Source organism: Mytilus californianus, unplaced genomic scaffold, assembly GCF_021869535.1.
Source record: "Mytilus californianus isolate M0D057914Y unplaced genomic scaffold, xbMytCali1.0.p SCAF_2, whole genome shotgun sequence".
NCBI lineage: Eukaryota > Metazoa > Mollusca > Bivalvia > Mytilida > Mytilidae > Mytilus > Mytilus californianus.
Window position 1 is genome coordinate 118,541,163 of NW_026262668.1, and position 21,280 is coordinate 118,562,442.

Here is a 21,280-nt window from a genome sequence, read left to right on the forward strand (position 1 = left end):
GATAGTTATCTCATTGGCAATCATACCACATCTCATTCTTTTTATATTTGTAGAAGAGGGTGTAATGGGGTTAGGTGGATTTTTTCGTTTGAAAGATTTCAATTTTGGGTACAATTTTGTGGGCGGGTTCAAATATTATTATAGGACAGAAACGATTATTAAAACACATGGCTTTGAAATCATTTCGGTTTATCACCGCGATATAGCCGTAATGGTGCGGCGTAAAACAATAACAAATCAATCAATCAACTATTTTCGATTTCGAGATCCGCCACATTCTGAATGCCCCTGTCTCAAGTCGTTTGTTTGCTGTATATCATATTTGTTTTTCTTTTATTTTTTTGTACATGGCGTTATTTGTCTTGTTTGAATTGTTTTACATTTGGCAGTTTGAAGCTTGCTACGGGTATGAGTTTTGCTTATTATTGCTTATTAATGAAGGACGTACGATGACCTGTAGTTCCTAAATTCTGCGTCATTTGGTCTCTGGTGGAGAGTTGTCTCATTGGCAAACATACCACATCTTATTTATATATTGTTATGGTCTTTTGTAAGTTTCTTAATTTCATAATTTCATTTTGTAATACTCTAATCCATTATATACAAATATTTTTTTTTTGAGAGAGAATAATTTTTCATTCCATTGTATATTAGATTATAATCTATCTTACTACGATATATTGTAGAATACTCTTGGGGAAGTAGATACTATGTCGTGGACGTTTTGGATATGCCTGAAAGTACTTATTACATTTTGCCTGGCGTATGATAACATTATGAACACGGCTGTACAATATAGGCAACCACTGTACAGACATGATTTTGATTCAAATAACTTTCAACAATCCTTTCAAAACGCCGTTTCGTTTCAAATTATAGATAATATAAAAAAAGAAGAAATTATGAATATTTTGTCAACTTACCATGATCAAATGGTTCCTTTAAAAAGCGATCGTTCAGCTAAATATACCAAACATTTACAAAAAATCTACATACCAGTAGAAAACATTGAGAAAAATAATCAAAACCTTGATCCTGTCCTCGAATACATGGACTGGAGAAATGAACCAATGCGTGACGAAGAAGAGGAAGAGGACTTGGCATCATGGAAAGATTTCTGTGAGTATCACACAACAATCTAATTAAATATATTTAGAAATGTCATCGAAAGAGACAAAGTGTGTGTGTAAGTAATATAAAATTCATTTTTTTTACTTCTAGGGATTTAAGGAATTAAATATCCGGGAATTGAAATGTTCAAATTACAAAATACAAAGTAGACGGTATTAACGGTTGAATAATTTGACTGACATTTTTTAAAACCTTGTCTTTCAAATCTGATTTATGAGCAATATAATTTGCTTTTATTGATGACAAATTATGGTAAACTGTTGCATATTGTGTGAAAAAAAACAATTAAAGCAAAATTATTCACGACATCTAGGCTGTTTCATGCAAACTGATTTTCCGATATTTTATATACTCAGTAATCATTTGAACAATTTATACAGCAATGTCCATAACCCATATTGAATAAAATGACACCTTTTTCAGTTGAGAATTCAGTATCATGGACACCATGTGAAACATTTGTACATGGATTATCATTTATACCATTGATATTGCGGGATACTGTATTCAGGGATTGGGCTGTTGAACAAGCATGTCAGGAAAGTACGTATGATTACTGTATTCAGGGATTGGGCTGTTGAACAAGCATGTCAGGGAAGTACGTATGATTATTGTATTTAGGGATTGGGCTGTTGAACAAGCATGTCAGGAAGGTACGTGGGATTATTGTATTTAGGGATTGGGCTGTTGAACAAGCATGTCAGGAAGGTACGTGGGATTATTGTATTTAGGGATTGGGCTGTTGAACAAGCATGTCAGGAAGGTACGTGTGACTACTGTATTCAGGGATTGGGCTGTTGAACAAGCATGCCAGGAAGGTACGTGGGATTACTGTATTCATGGATTATGCTGTTGAACAAGCATGGCAGGAAGGTGCGTGTGGTTACTGTATTTAGGAATTGGTATGTGTGATATCATATTGATTTCTAAAGATTGCATGCTGTAGAATTAATATGGATACATAAAGCTAAATCTTACACGATTTACCTAAAAAAATAAAAAGTTTATATGATCCCGTAATCAGACGAGCAAGTATAAAGTAATATGTGAAGTGCCTTTTTCATAATGAAAACCCTACAAATTAAACTTGATTGATAATATATATATACATAGAACGTCTAGATAGAAGTCAACAATTATTCTTTAGAGGGTGTCAGATCGTTTTGGAAAACGATACTTTACACAGTAAATAAATGAAATATACGTCTAAAATAGTGTACAACAACACCAAAACAATGATAAAAAATATGAAACAAAAAATACAAAATTCGATAGATATTTTGGATACCAAATATCCTTCATCAGTAAGCGCAGTCAGGTATAAAATGACATCACTAGCTATGATAATTTTCAAAAAATCTTGACCATCTTACAAGTTTTAACACCGAACATGGTTTGCAGAAAAGTAAAAGTTACAATTCAGTAATCTTGAACCGATGTTTGGTGTTTAATTTGTAACATGGTCAAGATTTTTGAAAATTAGCATAGCACGACGCCATTTTACACCAGGCTGCTCGTACTGGTGAAGGATATTTGTTATCCGAAATATTTATTGAATTTTGTATTTTTTGTTCATACCTTCGTCGAATTTGAGATTTTAGAGTAGTTCAAATCGAACAGTTCTTTTCATTTGGGATGTACAAATACGCAGCCTCTGTTGTAAATTACTTACCCTTCGTCAACTTTGAAATTTTATATTATTATATTTCAAATACTACAGTGCTATTCATTGAGGATATATGTCTACGCAGTCTCTGATGTAATAATTTCACTTTCGTCCCCTGTTAAATTTTATAGTTGTATCAGGTCATATCGCACATTACATTACCTTTCTTTTGAATGCATATCTATGCAGTCTCTGTTGTAAATACTTAACCTTCGTCAACTTTGAAATTTTAGAATTATACACGCGTGGTTTGGTTTTTAATTTGTATAACATTAAGGATTGTTTTAGTAAGGTCAAAATAGATTGATATGATTAATTTTACATCATCATTATCATACTGATGAAGGATATCTGTTCTCCGAAATATTTATTGATACTTGTATTTAATGTTGCCAAAAGGCCAAGTGCAACTACTGGGCCAAATTTGCCTATTATTTTGAAAACTGCTTTATATAGAGAAATTCTGACAAGAACAAAAAAGTTCAGAATGCTAAGCTCTACCTATTGTCTATTTTATCCAACCTGTCAGACGACTTCTTATATCTTATAGGAGTAATTGCTCTTAAATGACAAATTTTACCATTTTTACATTTTTTCCTATTACCACAAAAATTATAACAGATAGACAGAAACTTAAAAAAGCAAAATAATCAGCAAGACAAGATCTACAAATAAGTCAACAAGTCCGAAATCGTCAGACAACTCCTTATTGGAGTTATTGCCCTTTAATGACGATTTTTACCATTATTGTCTTTTATTATCATTTATTATCTTGAAAAATGTAATAGATAGCTAGAAACTTTAAATAGCACAAATGATCAGCAATACAAGATCTACAAATGAGCCATAATGGCCGAAATCTTCAGTCAACTTGTTTTTGGAGTTACGACCCTTTAATGATATTGTTTTACATTTTTTGCATTTTTTGCCTTTGATCTTAAAAACTATAATAGATAAATAGAAACTTTAAAAAAGAAAACAAAAATATATCAGCAGGATAAGATCTACAAATATGTAAACATTACTGAAATTGTCAGTTAACTCTTAATAGAGTTGGTCGCTATAATGCAGATTCTTACTTTTAAGTGGCCATTGTTGAAGATGCAGGTGAGCGACACAGGCTCTATAGAGCCGCCTCTAGTTTAATGTTGGTGCTGTTTTGTACACTTTTTAGGCGACTAGGTGTATATATTATTTTCTATTGTGTACAGTATTGTATCTCTAAAAACGCTTTCGGGGCCTCGGTGGCCGAGTGGTCTAAGTAGTTACTACTGCAATCACTAGCCAGTCAACACTGAGGTTGTGAGTTCGAACCCCGCTCGTGCGGGTGCACTCGACTCCACTCTTAATTGACTAGGATTGTCAGTTTTCCTATCAAAGGTCGGTGGTTTTCTCCGGGCACTCCAGCTTCCTCCACCAATAAGAACTGGCCGCCACGAAATAGCCTAAATGTGACGCTTAAAAGTGGCGTTAAAACACCAACAATCAATCAATCAATCAAAAACGCTTTTTTTAATAACAGGACTAATTGTTTACTAAAACATTTTCATTATTAATTTTGTAAATATTTTTCAGTATTTTTTAGGTTTGTAGTTCCTCCAATTACCAACGTGTTTGGTGTTGATTATAGGAATTTGTAAGTAACATCTGATTCCTTATTTATTCAACTATTGCACTTAAATATAAGGAACAAGTACTAATATCAGGCAGCAGAGTCTCATTAAACCTTTGCACGTTTTTCTTTTTTTTTCTTCACTTATTTGACTGCCAAACTTTAGTACATATAGTTAAAAGGCGAATATCTAAAAATTAAGACAAAATGAAGCACAGATGAAAAAGAAATATTATATAAAGAAAACATATTGTCATATAAAAATATAGCTGTTTGTGACGAAGAATATAGAAAAATATAACAAAGAAATAACATTTCAATTGAAAATGAATGAGCACATGACAAATTATGAGACTTCTGCCCTCAGTTGTAATGACTGTCTTCAGTTGTAATGACTGTTTTATAAAGAACTCATAAAACTTTTACATGTTCTATAGTAGAAGGTTGGGATTTCTAAACTCTTGGTTATTTAGTGGGAGACATAAAATTATCGGTAGGTAAACATTATCCAATAAACTTTCTCTCAGATTTTCGTTGATTTTACATTCGAGGAGGAAGTGTTCTTTATCCTCAAGTAAGTTGCACAGTTAATGTAGTCAATCTTTTCAAGGAATGTTATAATAGCGGCCATTCTCTATTTCAAGAGTATGATAACTAATTCTTAGTTTTGTAAAGTATTTTGTTATAAAGCAGTCATGAAAAGCCTAAAAAATTCTCTATCCAAGCTAAGTTTGATTTTTTATACAGTACATGTAACGTTACAGTTTACTATTTTTATCATAACTATTACTACTTTTTTCAAATATATTTTAAATGTTTCTATTATTGCATTTTTAATTCATGGGCTTTAAAGACTTTTCTTCCTTCAAGTTTTTACAATTTGTAAATTCATCTGAAAAGTATGAGTTTGGCGGAATATTCTTAACATATGTATACCAAGAATATGCGAGTAAAGCAGCTTTGACAATATGAATACTTTTTTAAGTTGAGGATTTATATTTTCAGTATTCAGTCTTGCTAAGTAAGATGCAGACTGTGAACAAAATTGAATGTTCCAAAGGCATTCCTCCTAGTTCCGCTTTGATGCTGTTTTTCCTGTCTACAGAGTTTTATAATACAGGAAATTTGGTCAAAATTTTTGTTTACCTCGATACAGGTGATATCTGAATTGTAAGTTAAAACTGGCGGTATCAATAATTATATGAGCATCAAAGTTAAGAAATGGAACTACACCATTAGGGACTGCTGACCCCTCCGGAGCACCTTTGTTCACCATCGGGTTTTGGTGGGTTCATGTTGCTCAATCTTGAGGTTTCTTTGTAGTGTTTTGTAGACTTGTTCATCTTTTCGTTTTTAATCAGTTTCCCCCTTGGCTTGTTTAGGTTTAATGTTTTTATTTTGCACCGATAAATAACTCTTTTTATGTCACTTTCCTAGTCATTCCTGATATCATCCACATTTTGTGAGGTTCATGTTGCTCAATCCTTAGTTTAGTCAAGAACCTGATGTTCAGTGGTTGTCGTTTGTTGATGTGGTTCATAAGTGTTTCTCGTTTCTCGTTTTTTATATAGATTAGACCTTTTGTTTTCCTGTTTAAATGGTTTTACACTACTAGTAGTCATTTTTGGGGCCCTTTAAAGCATGCTGTTTGGTGTGAGTCAAGACTCCGTGTTGAAGGCCGTATTTTGACCTATAATGGTTTACTTTTACAAATTGTGACTTGGATGGAGAGTTGTCTCATTTGCAATCATACCACATCTTCTTATATCTATTCTATGTATTTTTTGGTAGGCTTGTTTGCCTGTTTGCCGTCTTTTGGTTTTGTTTTGCCATAGAGTTTGCAGTTTCTCTTTGCCATATGAGCTTTGAAAGTCATCTTGATATTTTCATTTATTTGTTTCAGCAAAAATGTTCTTTGTATTGTCTAATCTGTTGTTACGTGTCATCAGCTATAAGTCGATCGACATTAAAGGGGGAAAATATTTGTTTTGCCTATTACGCCTCTCTTTGTGTCGCTGCATTCGTGCTCATTAGCTTCTTCCTTTACTTCCTTGTTTATAATCACTGGTGGTTGCTTAGAATGTAATCTTTTGGAAAAGAAATTTAAAAATAACTTCTGTCGTGTCATTTACATTTCGCATGCAGTAAAATGTTGACACTAGTGTGTCATTATGGGATTTGATTTGTTTTATTAGGTAACACTACATAAACCGTATTGTACCTCCATACAATGGTTTAACAAGGTTATCAATTTCCATTCATATAGTAGTATTTTGGTCTTATAATGTGTATATTACATTCCTTAAATGCTGTTATGTATTGGAAAATATAAATTAATACAAACAAATTTTCATTCCAGGAAATTCTAGATTTGGATATAAGGAAACACTTGAAGCATATTTCATCACAAGAAAATGGACATATACGTGTCAAGAAATAAGTAAAACAATGATTGAAATATATGACAGCATTTGTTTTCAAGGAATTATTGATCTAGAACAAGCATATATATATATTTGTTATATCAGCACTTTAATTCCATTATGGGTTGATTTCTCTAGATGCATACGATTAACACCAAATCGTAGTGACTTCTAACACAACTTAAAGTGATGATTTGCTTTATTTTTGACTTATGTGACTTGTCATTTTAAGAAATGTAAGAATAAATTGAGTTATTGTTCCTTCCTAGCAATCATATTCATACACAGATACTCTATATGCCGTAGATACATATATTCTGGTGACCAAACACCGACTTATTTAGCTTTTAAACTAAGTGGTACATGTAGACCTCGGACATTTTCAAAGTTCTTTTCATTTCCTCATAACGACATCATTTGTCTTACAATTTATTTATTATCTAATTCTAGCTCCTTGTCCAAAATCATAAACATGATTGCTATTTACCTTTCTTGTTGACTTGATTTGCCTTTCACACCGATTATTGAGATTTGAACATCGGTAAAATAATGTTGATTTATAACGATGGTACAAAAAAATTGCCTTTTCCCGAGAGAGGAACCATATTTAAATAGGATTGTTTTTAATTTTCAGTACAATCTCCATTCTACGAAGACATGAATTTAAAATGCACCCGTCCATTCTGGTTATCGTGTTGTTTAAGAGAAATTAAAAACATTCAGACAAATTTACATATAAAAAATTACAAACATTCAGATAAAAAAAAGAATCTAGCCCTTATTATAATCTTTACAATGAATCCAGGGAGTAATCAGGTTTTTGTGTTACCTGGATTTGTCTCTTTGAAATCGAGTTACGAGATTTGACCATCAATAAAAATCAATCAATTTTGAAGACAATAACATTAACGGTACAAATTTTCTACACCAGATGCGCATTTCGACAATAAATGTCTCTTCAGTGATGCCTGACGCCAAAATATCTGAAAATCCAAAGCTTATTAAAAAGACGATGAGCTGAAAACAAAAAACGACAAAAAAGTATAGTCAGAGCAACGATAACCAGAATTGATGGGTGTATTTTAAATTGATATTGGGAAAGTATAAAATTCAAGGGAAAAAAAAAACGGAGGGTAAGTCTAAAAGAGGCGTGGTCGAGTGCGTCGACAGGGTGAGCTTTTCTGCTAAATATGCATCACCCGACATAAGAGTCCACACTCCGTCAAAGTTACACTATCAGGGGAAAAAAGTACCAACCGAAATTTAAAAATACCGGTAATGGCTCTAATAAACTTTAAAACATCTTCCTTTGACTTTTGTAAAAGAGATTGAAGCTTTCAATTAATACATGCAAATACAGCTTTTTTAATAGCAGAAATTACTGCATAAACTTATTATCAAAATCTTTTTTTTACATGCATAAAATTGAGAATGGATGCATATTGATTTAGAAACCTGGTTTATTATTTGTGGACGTAAAATTGCTTTGAAAATTATAGAAAAAAACCCCGCAAAAGTGACAATTTATCTTTAAAAGGGTTTATAAAATCTTGATATTGGGAAAGTATCCTACCGTAGTCTATAATCGGTCATAACGTTGGTTCGTTCGGATTTTGTTATTGTACTTATCATACGGGAAAACTCCGCATTGACGTCACTACGCTAATACCAGCGTATAAAATTAATGCAGAATACATTTTTTCTACACTTCTAAATAAAATGATATTTCTAAAGATATGTTTTCATTATTATTTTTAAGTATTGTACAAAAATGCAGATTTTCTAATGGCCATTTCAAACCTGACTTCCGAATGCCTAAAAACATTTCAGAACTTAAGAAAACCCCTCTTCCGGCCTCCATTGCTTTGTTTACATTTCATTGAGCGTCATCAATCTTAATGGCAGACCAAACAGGCCAAGCAAATCGTATTTTTAAGAATTTCAAAATGGCATGCACCTTACGTCTTGCGCGATTTTCCCGCGAAAAAAACCCCATCCAAATTGAAAGAAATACTTTGGGAAACAAACGATAATCATGCCATATTTTTGTTCAGGAATAAAGAGTATATTAAAATACATATATTTTTCATAAAAAAAAATTTGGTTCAATATAAAGAGATCGATATTCTGACCATAAGTAAATATTCATATAAAATTCCATTGGTGTCAAATGTCATGGCTAATAATGAGGTTTCCTATTGAATAAACCCCCAATTTATTGCAAACTATTTCAAAGCAATATCATACAAACAAATAATATAATTGCCTTGTATTAAAAAATCACCTAATTGACAGTAGAGCTATTTGATTGGTTATAACGATTCAATGTGTCACGTGGTTTTGAAGCCTTTGGAATTTGAATGTAAACAAACCGGGTCAGCTGCTCTAGTATGGAACAACATCGTACATTCGGTGACTGAGAAACAATTATGAGTAACCAAGCTTGACAATACACAGTAATAAAAAACAAAACTAAGTTTACAGAAAAATAAAATAAAAAATGGCCTTAAGTGCACGACTTACCACCATTGCGGGATATAAAATATATATCGCAAACTTGAATTGCCTCTAAACAGACACTTTGTATACACCAGATATTGATAGTCGTTACGGATACAGATAGATGATTTCGGTATAAGGGTGAAAATGTGCCATCATTTATGGGCTCAATTGGATCTATATTTGCATGCTAACAAACAACGAATGTGTATTTAAAACAAACTGAACATAATTTTCTCATTATCACTGTGTGTGAGCAGTAACCCTCTATTGATAGCAAAGTTTTAGCTGGGAAATATATACTTCATATGCAGGAGATCTGGTCTCACATTTGGAAAACTGAGATTATCTCTTTTGTCGTAAACCCTCTTTTTAAATTTCTAGAGGTTAGTCAAGATCTGAGGCAAACATTACTATAACTGGGGTATCCTTTATTATTGTGTATCCTGTTATACATTTGCGTTCAACACATTCACCATACTTTGAACTATTCAGTGACGAGACATCATGTACAAAGTGGAACCTGAAGATAAAATATTGAAGCTTCATTTCCTTTTTCTCTGGATTCTCTTATAGGACGTTTGCCTGCCTCATAGGAACTACGAAACAAGTCGACTGAAAGGGACGTAGTTGGTTCCCATGAGAATGACAATTGTTTGTTGAAAACACGTCTTCCAAACGTAATGCATATGCTGTCAATAAGATAATCAAGCATTTTGATGTTGTCAGTTACAGTTAACTTCTTTTTCGACACCGGGGCATAACAAACGTATGATTTATCTCTTCTACAAACAAAATAATTTTATCTGCGGTGAACATTCTGTTTTATGAAGCAAAGTTGGACTATATTTTTCAATTTGTCTTCACGTTTAAAATGAGAAATGCTAGCGAAAATAGTAGAAAAGTTTTTATACTATTGCATGACGAGAAGGACTTTGAATTTAAGCACTCTAACAAATTTATTAATATTTGAGTATCCACATCTGATTCACACCAGCCCTATAGTGGGTAGTTTCAAAGTTATTTTGAAGCTTAGTTTTGATTGCTGATAAATTGAATGTTAATAATTTCGAAAGCGGTTTCATAAAGCATTTGGCAGACCCAGCAACATAACGTTGTTTGAAAGGAAACTTACAGATTTTGGTATCGCGGTTTTTCGGCCCTTTAGCTCACACCTACAGAGTGTAAAGGGTCTATAATCAACTACTCGTATAAAATCCAAAAGATCGCCTTGTTTTATCAGAGGTTGGGAAATCTTAGGAAAATGGCAAATTAAGATCAGAAAAGCCTCAACTTATACTTGTCATGTATTTTGCTTGATGGAGATGAAGAAAAACCTGTTATTGTCTGCAAAAATGGATGAGAGGTGTCAAAGAAAAAGACGTATTGGTGGCATCATCGTCAGTATGTTTGACACTCAATCAAAAAACTGAAATTTGAAATCTTTGATAGTCACTTTTCCTGGGAATAGGCCCTCAAGTCTCCCCAAAGAAGCAATGTCAATAAATAATTCAAAATGAAAACAATCTCTAGTGGTCATGATTGTCATCTAATTCTAAATTAATTGGAACGTTTCATCCTCCCTACACTTTGTATTAAGGATTTTGTTTAATTAATGACTGGACCTTTCGTTGTTGTGATATATATATATCACTGAAAACCAATATATACTGTCCTGAGCTAAGCATTGCCAGCTTGACAGTGTTCCGACGTTTTGCAACCTCATACTGTCTGTTTTTCTTTAATTGTGTTTAGCAAGGAAATAAGGTTGTTCCTTTTGGAGTTCATGCGATTCATTAAGTTTTTTTGCAGACAATATGTTGCACAGATAAGAAATAGAAGAATACTTGATTATAACAACTGTTTTATATTCATATAAAGGAAGTATTAAAATAGCTTATACATGTAACAATTCAGTTTTATGTTTGGAGAAAAGCTACAATATATCTTTTTCGATATCATATCTGAGTAATTGAAGTCACTTTAAGATCCTTGATCCACTTTTGTAAAATAACGTATTTAAACAAAGGTAACAGTAGTATACCGCTGTTCAAAAGTCATAAATCGATTGAGAGAAAACAAATCCGGGTTACAAACTAAAACCGAGGGAAACACATCAACTATAAGAGGAAAACAACGAAATAACAGAACACAGAAGTGCAACAAAAACAAACAACAATGCAACATTCATAGAAACGAACTATTAAATAACAACTAAGAAGTGAAATAACAAAAATACCGAACTCAAAGGGAAATTCAAAACGGAAAATCCTTTATACAATGGCAAAATCAAAAGCTCACCCACATCAAAGGAATGGAAAACAATTGTCATATTCCTGACTTGGAACAGTATTTCCTTATGTAGAAATTGGTGGATTAAACCTGGTTTTATAGCTAGCTAAACCTCTCACTTGTATGACAGTCGCATATAATACCATTATATTGACAATAATGTGTGAGCAAAACAACAGAATTCACCTATTATATTTTGAGGGGTATTCTGTTTTTTTTTTATAAAACAAACCTCTTTACTTGCAAAATATATACTTTGATAAAAAGTATAAATATACACACTTTTGGCAAATTTAAGCTGGTTTTTATAGGAATTAATTTATGGAAATTATATTATGATGTTTGGAAATTGATGAACTTTACAGAAATATGATTTTCTTCACATTTTGTTGAAAGAAGGATTTACTATAGTGGAAATATATATTTTGGATTAGAAAAGATTTTGTGATTTATGGATTTTTCTGAGTAGTGTTGTCTATATTACAACTATGCCTGGGGACAATAGAGGTGTAAAAACTATACAAACAATGTTAGAAGCTAGAAAGCCTGAGAGCAATGATTCTTCTAAAGACTCTGCAAAGGAAAAACCATCAAAGCAGAACAAGCGATCTCATTCAGATGTGGCAAATGAGAGTGTAGAAGGGATTGATTTGACTGGTATTCAAAATAATTTAAGTGAAATAAAACAATCTCATCAGGGTACAGTTACAGAGACTGACCATAATTTGGTACAACAAAAGGACTTAGAAAGTTTAGTTAGTGACATTGTCCAGAAATTATTAGATCATTTTGAAGAGAAGATCACCAGTAAGTTTGAGACTAAAGTAAGGGAGGCAACTGGAAAACTACATGATAAGTTATATACATTGATCATAGAGAATGAGGATCTAAGGGAAAGAATCAGGGCGAAAGATAAAGTAATTGATAACCTATTGGAAAAGGTTGGTGACAATAATAAAAAATCTATTGATGCATTGAAGTTAACCAATTATAATGAGCAATACAGTCGACAACATAATATAAGAATGCTAAACCTTTCTGAAAAAAGCCTTTGGTGAACTAGTAAATAGTGACCTAAATGTAGATATTGAACCCAGTGATGTGCTAGCCATCCACAGAATACCTGGAAAAGAAGGTTATCAGAAGCCTTTTATTGTGAAGGTTAGGAACACTGACACTAAAATACAGATAATGCAACAAAAAAAATCCTTGAAAAATGAAGTTAAATTTCACGATGATATAACACAACGCAATATTCGACTTATGGCAAGACTTAAGAACACTGAAAAGTTATCATTTGAGTCAGTTACATCAGTTAATTTAATTTTTCGGATAATGTACAGCTTTTTATTAATTTAAATACATGTTTGTTGTAGATAGATATAAATGTAAAAGATAATTGCTGTAATTCACGACTGATATAAAACACTTTTTACTTCAGCAATTTTCTTTTACATTTATATCTATCTATAACAAACTGGTATTTAAATTAATAAAAAGCTGTACATTATCCAAAAAATTAAATTAGCTGATGGATAATAATGTAAAGATATTATCAATGAATGTAAGGGGTCTTTTCTCAAATTCCAAAACGAGGGCAGATGTATTTGATTGGGCTAGGAGTAAAAATACTTCAATAGTGTGTTTCCAGGAAACTTATAGTAATAAAGACATTGAAAAAAAAACTGGGAGGATGAATGGGGAAATACATGTTTTTTCAGTCTTAAAGATAGTAAAAGTGCAGGTGTCTCTGTTATGTTTAAAAAAGGTCTGGATTTTGTGGTGCATAATTCTGTTATTGATGATGATGGTCGTTTCATTGTTTTAGATATAACAATTTTTTCACAAAGATTGAGCTTTGACTGTTTGTATGGTCATATTACAGATGAACCATCATTTTTTGATACAATAATGCAGAACATTTTATACTTTAAAAACAAAAGTGTTTTATTATGTGGTGACTGGAATGTTGTATTAGATGAATTTATGGATACCTATAATATCAAACATAATAGAAACCCTAAAAAAATTGATGAAATCATTGATGTTTTTGAACTACTTGATTCTTGGCGTACATGCTGTCCAGAAGATAGGAAATATACATGGCGTCAGCCCTCACCCATAAAGCAAAGTCGTCTTGATTATTTTTTAATTTCAGAAGACCTTTTTTCACTTATGAAAAATACTAAATTTATTCCAGATTATAGAACTGACCACTCGGCAATTATTTTCACCTTCTCAGCTACTTTAGAGAAAGAGGGCAAACGTTACTGGAAATTTAACTCTCAGTTACTTAGAGATCCAGATTATACACAAAGGGTTAAACCATGCATTAAGGATACTACTTTGGAATATCATCTGTCAGGTGATATGGAAGATCTTCTTTCTGTGGAGTTGTCATTTAATGATCAAACATTTTTTGAAATATTGAAAATAAAGATTAGATCTTTGTCCATAAATTACAGCATAAATAAATTCAAGGTAAAAAAACTTCACCCTCAAACTTGAAAATGATATTTTATATTTAGAAAGTATTATGAACCATTCCGCAAATGATGAGGTTCAAAAATCTTTACTTGAAAAAAAAACTTGAACTAGAAAATTGTCGACAAAAGCAGGTTGATGATTTACTGCTTAGATCCCGTTCTAACTGGCATTAGAATCGTGAAAAGTGTTAAAATTATTTTTGTAAATTTGAAAAGAAAAATTTTATAAAGAAAACAATAACAGAATTAACAGATGATAAAGGTCAACATATATCAGAGCAATCAAAAATTCTAACGGAACAAAAAAATATTTATATAACTCAAGCAGAAAATTAGATTGGGATGATTCATCATTTTTTAATCATAACATTAAGCTCACAGAAGATCAAAGAGATTTTTGTGATAGAAATTCAACTTTTAAAGAATGTGCTGATTCGTTAAAATTTATCACAAATGGTAAAAGTCCAGGTTCTGATGAGTACACAGTAGACTTTTATAAATTATTTTGGAAAGATATTGGTCCTTTCGTCTTTCGGTCTCTTCATTTTGGATACAAGGTTAGAAAATTTTCTGATTTTCAGTATCAAAGTGTAATAACTTGCATTTCTGAAGAGGGGAAAGACAGGCAGTATATGAAGTTTCAAACCATTTACATTCTGAAGGCCCAAAATTAAAGCTTTTTAAAGAATTTTTAAAAAATAACCACTCTAAGGAATCAAAAGCCTTTTCAAAATCAACAAGTAATAGGACCTGTTTTATAATTTCCCTCAAGATAGTGAACAAATCATATAAAAGGCGTGTGTTCTCACCCATAAATCTATCTTTGATGAAACCTTTTTGTGTATTGCTTATGATAAATGGTAAAACTGGTTTAAGTCTATTAGCCATAACAGCAGAATCTATTTTCATATCAGTATTCAAAAGACTAATAGGACGCCAGTTACTTATACTCAGGGGCATCAAGTTGTGTTATAAATAATGGACACACGTCTAAGTTTTTTTCATTTGGAAAGAGGCTACAGACAAGGAGATACTCTTTCTCCCTATTTATTTATAATTGGTGTTAAATTACTATCTTTGAAATTAAAAGGGAATCCTGATATAAGGGGAATTACTGTCAATGATAATGAATCACTTTTAAGCATGTATGCAGATGACACATTCGTTATGTTAAATGGAAGGGAAATATCATTGAGGGAAACACTATCATATTTTGAATCTTTTTATAGAATTTTAGGTTTAAGAATAAATGCTTCAAAGACAAAAGCACTATGGGTCGGAAACAAAAAGTATTCAGATCTGATTCTTTGTCCTGACTTAAAACTTCATTGGTCACATTCAAATTTTAAACTTTAGGGGATTGAATTTTCCTTGGATTTGAAATGTATCACAGAAATTAATTTTGCCAAGACGATTAAAGAGGTCTCTGCAAGCCTGAAGAGCTGGCAACATCGTAAACTCACGTTATTGGGAAAAATTACAGTAATTAATTAACTTTCTCTTTCGAAATTAGTACACTTAATGACTGCATTGCCAAACCTATCACAATCCAGGTTAACAGAGCTCACTTCACTGTTTTATGATTTTATATGGAGTGGAAAACCAGATAGAATTATGCGAAACACACGTATTGGTGATATATCACAAGGTAGACTTAATATGGTACATCTTCATTCCTTTAATATCTATTTGAAAATTAGTTGGATAAAAAGACTGCTGTCAAACACTAGCGGTGGCTGGCACCAGTTGTTACTGACAGACCTTATACAGTATAGAGGTGAAAGGGTTTTACATCTTCAGAAAGAAAAGCTGATTGAGATTTCTAAAAGATGTAAAAATTCTTTCTGAAAGGATGTTTTACTTTGCTTTTCTATTGCAAAACCTAATACTGAGAATTCTGTCAGTAACATTTTATCCTTAGATATTTTGAACGTTTCTTCTTTGGATGATTTCCCATATTATATTCAATGGAAACAAGGAGGTGTGCAGTCATTAATAATCAAGAAAATATGATTTTTTTTATAAATTTGAGCAATTTCAAGAAAGAGTAAAAATCAACAATTTTATCAAATATTATGGTCTGATTTCAAAAATCTCTAACACTATGAAAAATGCCTTAAAGAGAATGTTTAAAGCAAGATTTGGATAAGCCTGATAGTGGTGATACTTTCTGAAAGAGAATTATAGGTAATGTGAAAGCCAAATATGAAATGGGAAGAACTGTTGGTTATTGATACAACAGAATGGTCAGAATATTTAATGATAACCAAAAAACCCTGTAGAGATGTTTATATAAGAACCTTTCAATACAATTTTTTGCATAGAATCATAGCAACTAATACCTTTTTATACAAAATTAAATTAAAAGATACCAAGTTATGTACTTTTTGTAAACTTGGCGAAGAAACCATTGAACACCTTTTTTTGAATGCCCAATAACTTTTCAATTGTGGCAGTCTTTTTCAAATATATTAAAACTTTTTTTTTGTTAACTTTGTTCTAAACAAAGAGAATGTGTTTCTTGGTTGCAAACTTGCAAGTTTATTACTGAATCTGTTAGTCATAATTACAAAGAATTATATATATATATAAATGTAAATTAAATGAAACAAAACCAAATATGATTGAGTTAAAGAATAGAATAGAGAAATGCCAATTTCTTGAATATCATATTGCAAAGAAAAATAATAAAGTCCAAGTGTGTGAACAATTTTGGTCTCCTTTACATGTAATATTTAATTAATTATTGTTTCATATTAGTGAAAATAAAATATTTATGTACTAAGAGCAAAATTATCCTTATCTTTGCAATATTTTGTTTTAAAAAGTAAGTCAAGATACATATTGTAGCAAAACAGATGAGTGAAGAGTATTTGTATTGTATGAGAGATAGTCAGAGAGAGAGAGAGAGAGAGAGAGAGAGAAATTAATCAAATAAAATTTATGTGTAACCTTAAATACTATAATTTTGAAAATCTGTTTGTCAGTTATATATGTTGTATACTGAATTATTTTCTATATTTAACCCCCTGATACCCCTGTCAGATGTTAGTATAGGGGTATGTAAAATCCTGACTATTGAAAAACAAATAAAAGATAAAAAAAGGAAGTAAGGTTGTTCCTTTTGTTGTTCATGCGATTCATTAAGTTTTTTGCAGACAATATGTTGCACAGATAAGAAATAGAAGAATGCTTGATTATAACAACTGATTTATATTCATAGAAAGGAAGTATGAAAATAGCTTATACATGTAGCAATTCAACTTTATGTTTGGAGAAAAGCTACTGTACTTATCACATCAAATAAAGTCGAGTATGCGGTTAGAATTATGCGTATCTTTATTCATCAAAATTACATTTCGCAGTATATCGTAACAACCGATTCTCGATTATAAATGTAGCAATTCAACTTTATGTTTGGAGAAAAGCTACAATAAATCTTTTCAGATATCATATCTGAGTAATTGCAGTCACTTTAAGATTCTTGATCCACTTTTGTAAAATAACGTATGTAAGTAGTAAAATAACAAAAATACCGAACTCAAAGGGAAATTCAAAACGGAAAATCCTTTATACAATGGCTAAATCAAAAGCTCACCCACATCAAAGGAATGGAAAACAATTGTCATACTCCTGACTTGGTACAGTATTTCCTTATGTAGAAAATGGTGGATTAAACCTGGTTTTATAGCTAGCTAAACCTCTCACTTGTATGACAGTCGCATATAATACCATTATATTGACAACAATGTGTGAGAAAAACAACAGCATTCACCTATTATATTTTGAGGGGTATTCTGTTTATTTTTATAAAACAAACCTCTTTACTTGCAAAATATATATTTTGATGAAAATATAAATATACACACATGACATGGATTTACTTATCTACATCTGCAAGTGCAGATAATAAATTATCAATGTTAAATACAAACTAATGTGATTATATTGGTCTATTATGTTTTAATAAGTCTTTGTTTTCGTATTAGATATATTTCAGTCTTTTGCCTTTCTGTAATCAAATCTATTTCAGATCTGAGTCTGTATATGGACCTGAAAGAGAGATGATACTATTTATTTTACGAAATGGATTCCGCCTCCAGAAGAATACTTAATCATAACAACATATTTATATTTGTATTAAGGAAGTATGAAAATAGCTAATGTATAGCAATTACATTTAATGTTTGGAGAAAGTTGCATAACATTGTACTTGTAGAAGTCATTTTGTCTTTTACCTAAACTTCTATTCCTATAATACTTGTACTTTTTTATCGATAACATTAACATTGTAGACTATTTTTGTGTAACAAATTATAAGCCTGGTATCTTTGGTGAGTATTTTTTTTTAATTGATGATGTACAGTAACTAGATTTTAACTAAATGAATATTTCTTCTATATAAATATAGTTGGCTTGAAAATATGTATTTTATTACGCCAATAAATCAAAGATAATGTTATCTGTAAAACAAATTTGTTCTGTTTTTTTATCAATTTAATATGGAATACAAAATGCAATGTGATCATGTTCAAATATGTAGAAAGAGATATAAACCGTCAAAGGTTGTGCTCGAGGAGACAAATCATTTAAGGTTATTACAATTATTTGACAGTTAAAAGTAGAAAGCTTACATGTACATGCACCAGTGGACAACTGAATGTCATCAAGTGCTATGTCCCCTTTGTTTTTCTTTTTGGTTTGTCCTCCTTTGTTTGCTTCTATTTCAATCTGAATACAGAAATGATGAAATATAATTACATTTTCTTGACGTTGTTTGGAAATAAAGAAACAAGCTTAAAAGGTCAAGTAATAATTAATAGTTTCTAATAACTTTTTTTACTGAAACTAAGAATTTCCTCCTCACAATATAGTAAGTTTCGACGAAATAACCCAAACAAACTGATATAGGACACGGAGTACATAAAAATTAAGAACATGGGTCATAGTAAATTTTCAATATGACATATGGCCATTAAAAGAGGGACGAAAGATACCAGAGGGACAGTCAAACTCATAGATCGAAAACAAACTGATAGTGATATTACTTACATGTAGATTATGTTTGTTTGTTTTTGTTTTAAAAAAATGTTTTTGATCAGTGACAAAAATATCATTATCTTGCTTTAACATGTTATGAAATCTTAATGATTTAGTTTACGATGAAACTGAAAGGAGTTATTCGAGTCAAAAAGTCCGACTGCTTTTTTTTGTGATAAAAAAAACCGCGCACTGGTAAATCAATGCGTTTTTCGCATCAACCTACAGTAATTCGTTATATACAATTTCAAATGATATGTTTCTTTCGATGCCAAATTACTCATTTTGCAAACCAAAAAGAAAGTAAGAACTTTATAACACCAATTGACACATATGCTTAATATATATGTACCGTGATGTCATTGGGATACGATAAATTCAAGCAGGCATGGTTCCAACGATTTCCTTGATCTCCATCCTTTGTAAACACGATTTCCGATGATTCTGAACCATTTTCTTCTATATAAACTACAAGATTTCCTATATGAGCTCCGTACATATGGTAGTGAAACTGAAGGCAATATTCGGAGGCTGAAATAAATTAAGATGTTTAAATCTTGTTAACTTCTGCACCGATTTACTCTGAAAATTTAAATTGACTTGCTATTTTATTGATTAATTTATACTTCAAATTTTATGATATATCTATATCGTATAATCTCATTTTAAGCATATAGTATTTGAGGAAATATCAGTAGGAAAAGGAGAAAATGATAATAATTAGTGGCTTCATATTTTACATCGTATGTTCGGTAATATATTTTGAAGAGTGTGGACAATTAGAATATACAAAATGTTGTTACTGGAAACGAGCAATACAATTGTCCGATACGTGAATAAAGTTATACAAAGGCACCTATATTTATTTCCAATTCACTTTTTTACCGCTGAATAAACGAGAAATACGACTTCCTTTAAGCTTTTCACATTCGTAAAATAAATCTTGCAAACATATTGATAAACATGATCAAAATGATTATAGGTAGTGACTAAAGGATAATAGCGAAAAAATGCAATGCAAATACCTGCTAACACTGTCCCGTCTGTTGATAAAATTGCAGCTTCTCCCGTTTTTTTTCCATTTACTTCAATATAAGCATACTGATTGCCGGAATATGCAGAAGAGGGTCCAGTCTTTGGTGTCGGTGTTTGCTAATATACGAAAATATGTATTGTATTAGTATAAAATCGCAGTTATATTGTGTTACAAACAATTACCGTTTACCATTCCAGCCTTTTCGAATTTTGCTCCTCTTTTTGAAAGTTTTTGATAATTTTTGCTTGTGTGTATCTTAATGTATTTGTGGTTTTTGTTAATGTTTATTTGTGTGTACCTTAATGTTTTTGTGGTTTTTGCTATTGTTTATTTGTGTGTATCTTAATGTATTTGTGGTTTTTGCTAATGTTTATTTGTGTATATCTTAATGTATTTGTGGTTTTTGCTAATGTTTATTTGTGTGTATCATAATGTATTTGTGGTTTTTCCTAATTTTCATATATGTGTATCTCAAAGGATACAATAGATACGGTTAAGTCTGCCTCATATCTTGACTTACATCTAGAAATTGACAATGATAGTTGAAACCTAAACTTAACGACAAAAGAGATGATTTCAGCTTCCAAAGTGTGAACTTTCCATTTCTATGTAGCAACATTCCAGCAGTGCCTTCATACGGAGTTTATATTTCACAGTTGATACGATATTCCATGGCTTGTATTACCTATCATAATTTCCTTGATAAAGGGTTGCTGCTCACAAGGAAGCTATTAAACTAAGAGTTTCAAGTGGTGAAGTTGAAATCATCCCTTCATAAATTTTACGGACGCCAACACGAGTTGGTTGACCGTTATGGAGTATCCGTTTCACAGATGACAACGGATATGTTCCAAATGCCGTAACGACAATCCCGTTCCCTTTTCCCCGAATGTGACCTACCGAATTACACTTATCGCCGTCTTGTATTAACAATGAACAACATGACGAGTTCCACAAGTGGATCAGGATCTGCTTACCCTTCCGGAGCACCTGGGATCACCCCCAGTTTTTGGTGGGGTTCGTATTGCTCAGTCTTTGGTATTCTATGTTATGATTTGTGTACTGTTGTTTGTCTGTTTGTCGTTTTCTTTTTAG

General features: G+C 31.6%; 1 protein-coding gene across 1 annotated transcript; it reads left to right on the forward strand.

The window, feature by feature from the left end:
* The first annotated feature begins 691 nt into the window (after positions 1-691).
* On the forward strand, positions 692-7,104 carry LOC127728827 (uncharacterized). Its single transcript, XM_052236429.1, has 4 exons — positions 692-1,119; positions 1,555-1,674; positions 4,373-4,433; positions 6,769-7,104. Exons 1-4 carry the CDS (start codon positions 711-713, stop codon positions 6,776-6,778), a joined length of 600 nt encoding a protein of 199 aa, XP_052092389.1. The 5' UTR covers positions 692-710; the 3' UTR covers positions 6,779-7,104.
* Positions 7,105-21,280: the final 14,176 nt, after the last annotated feature.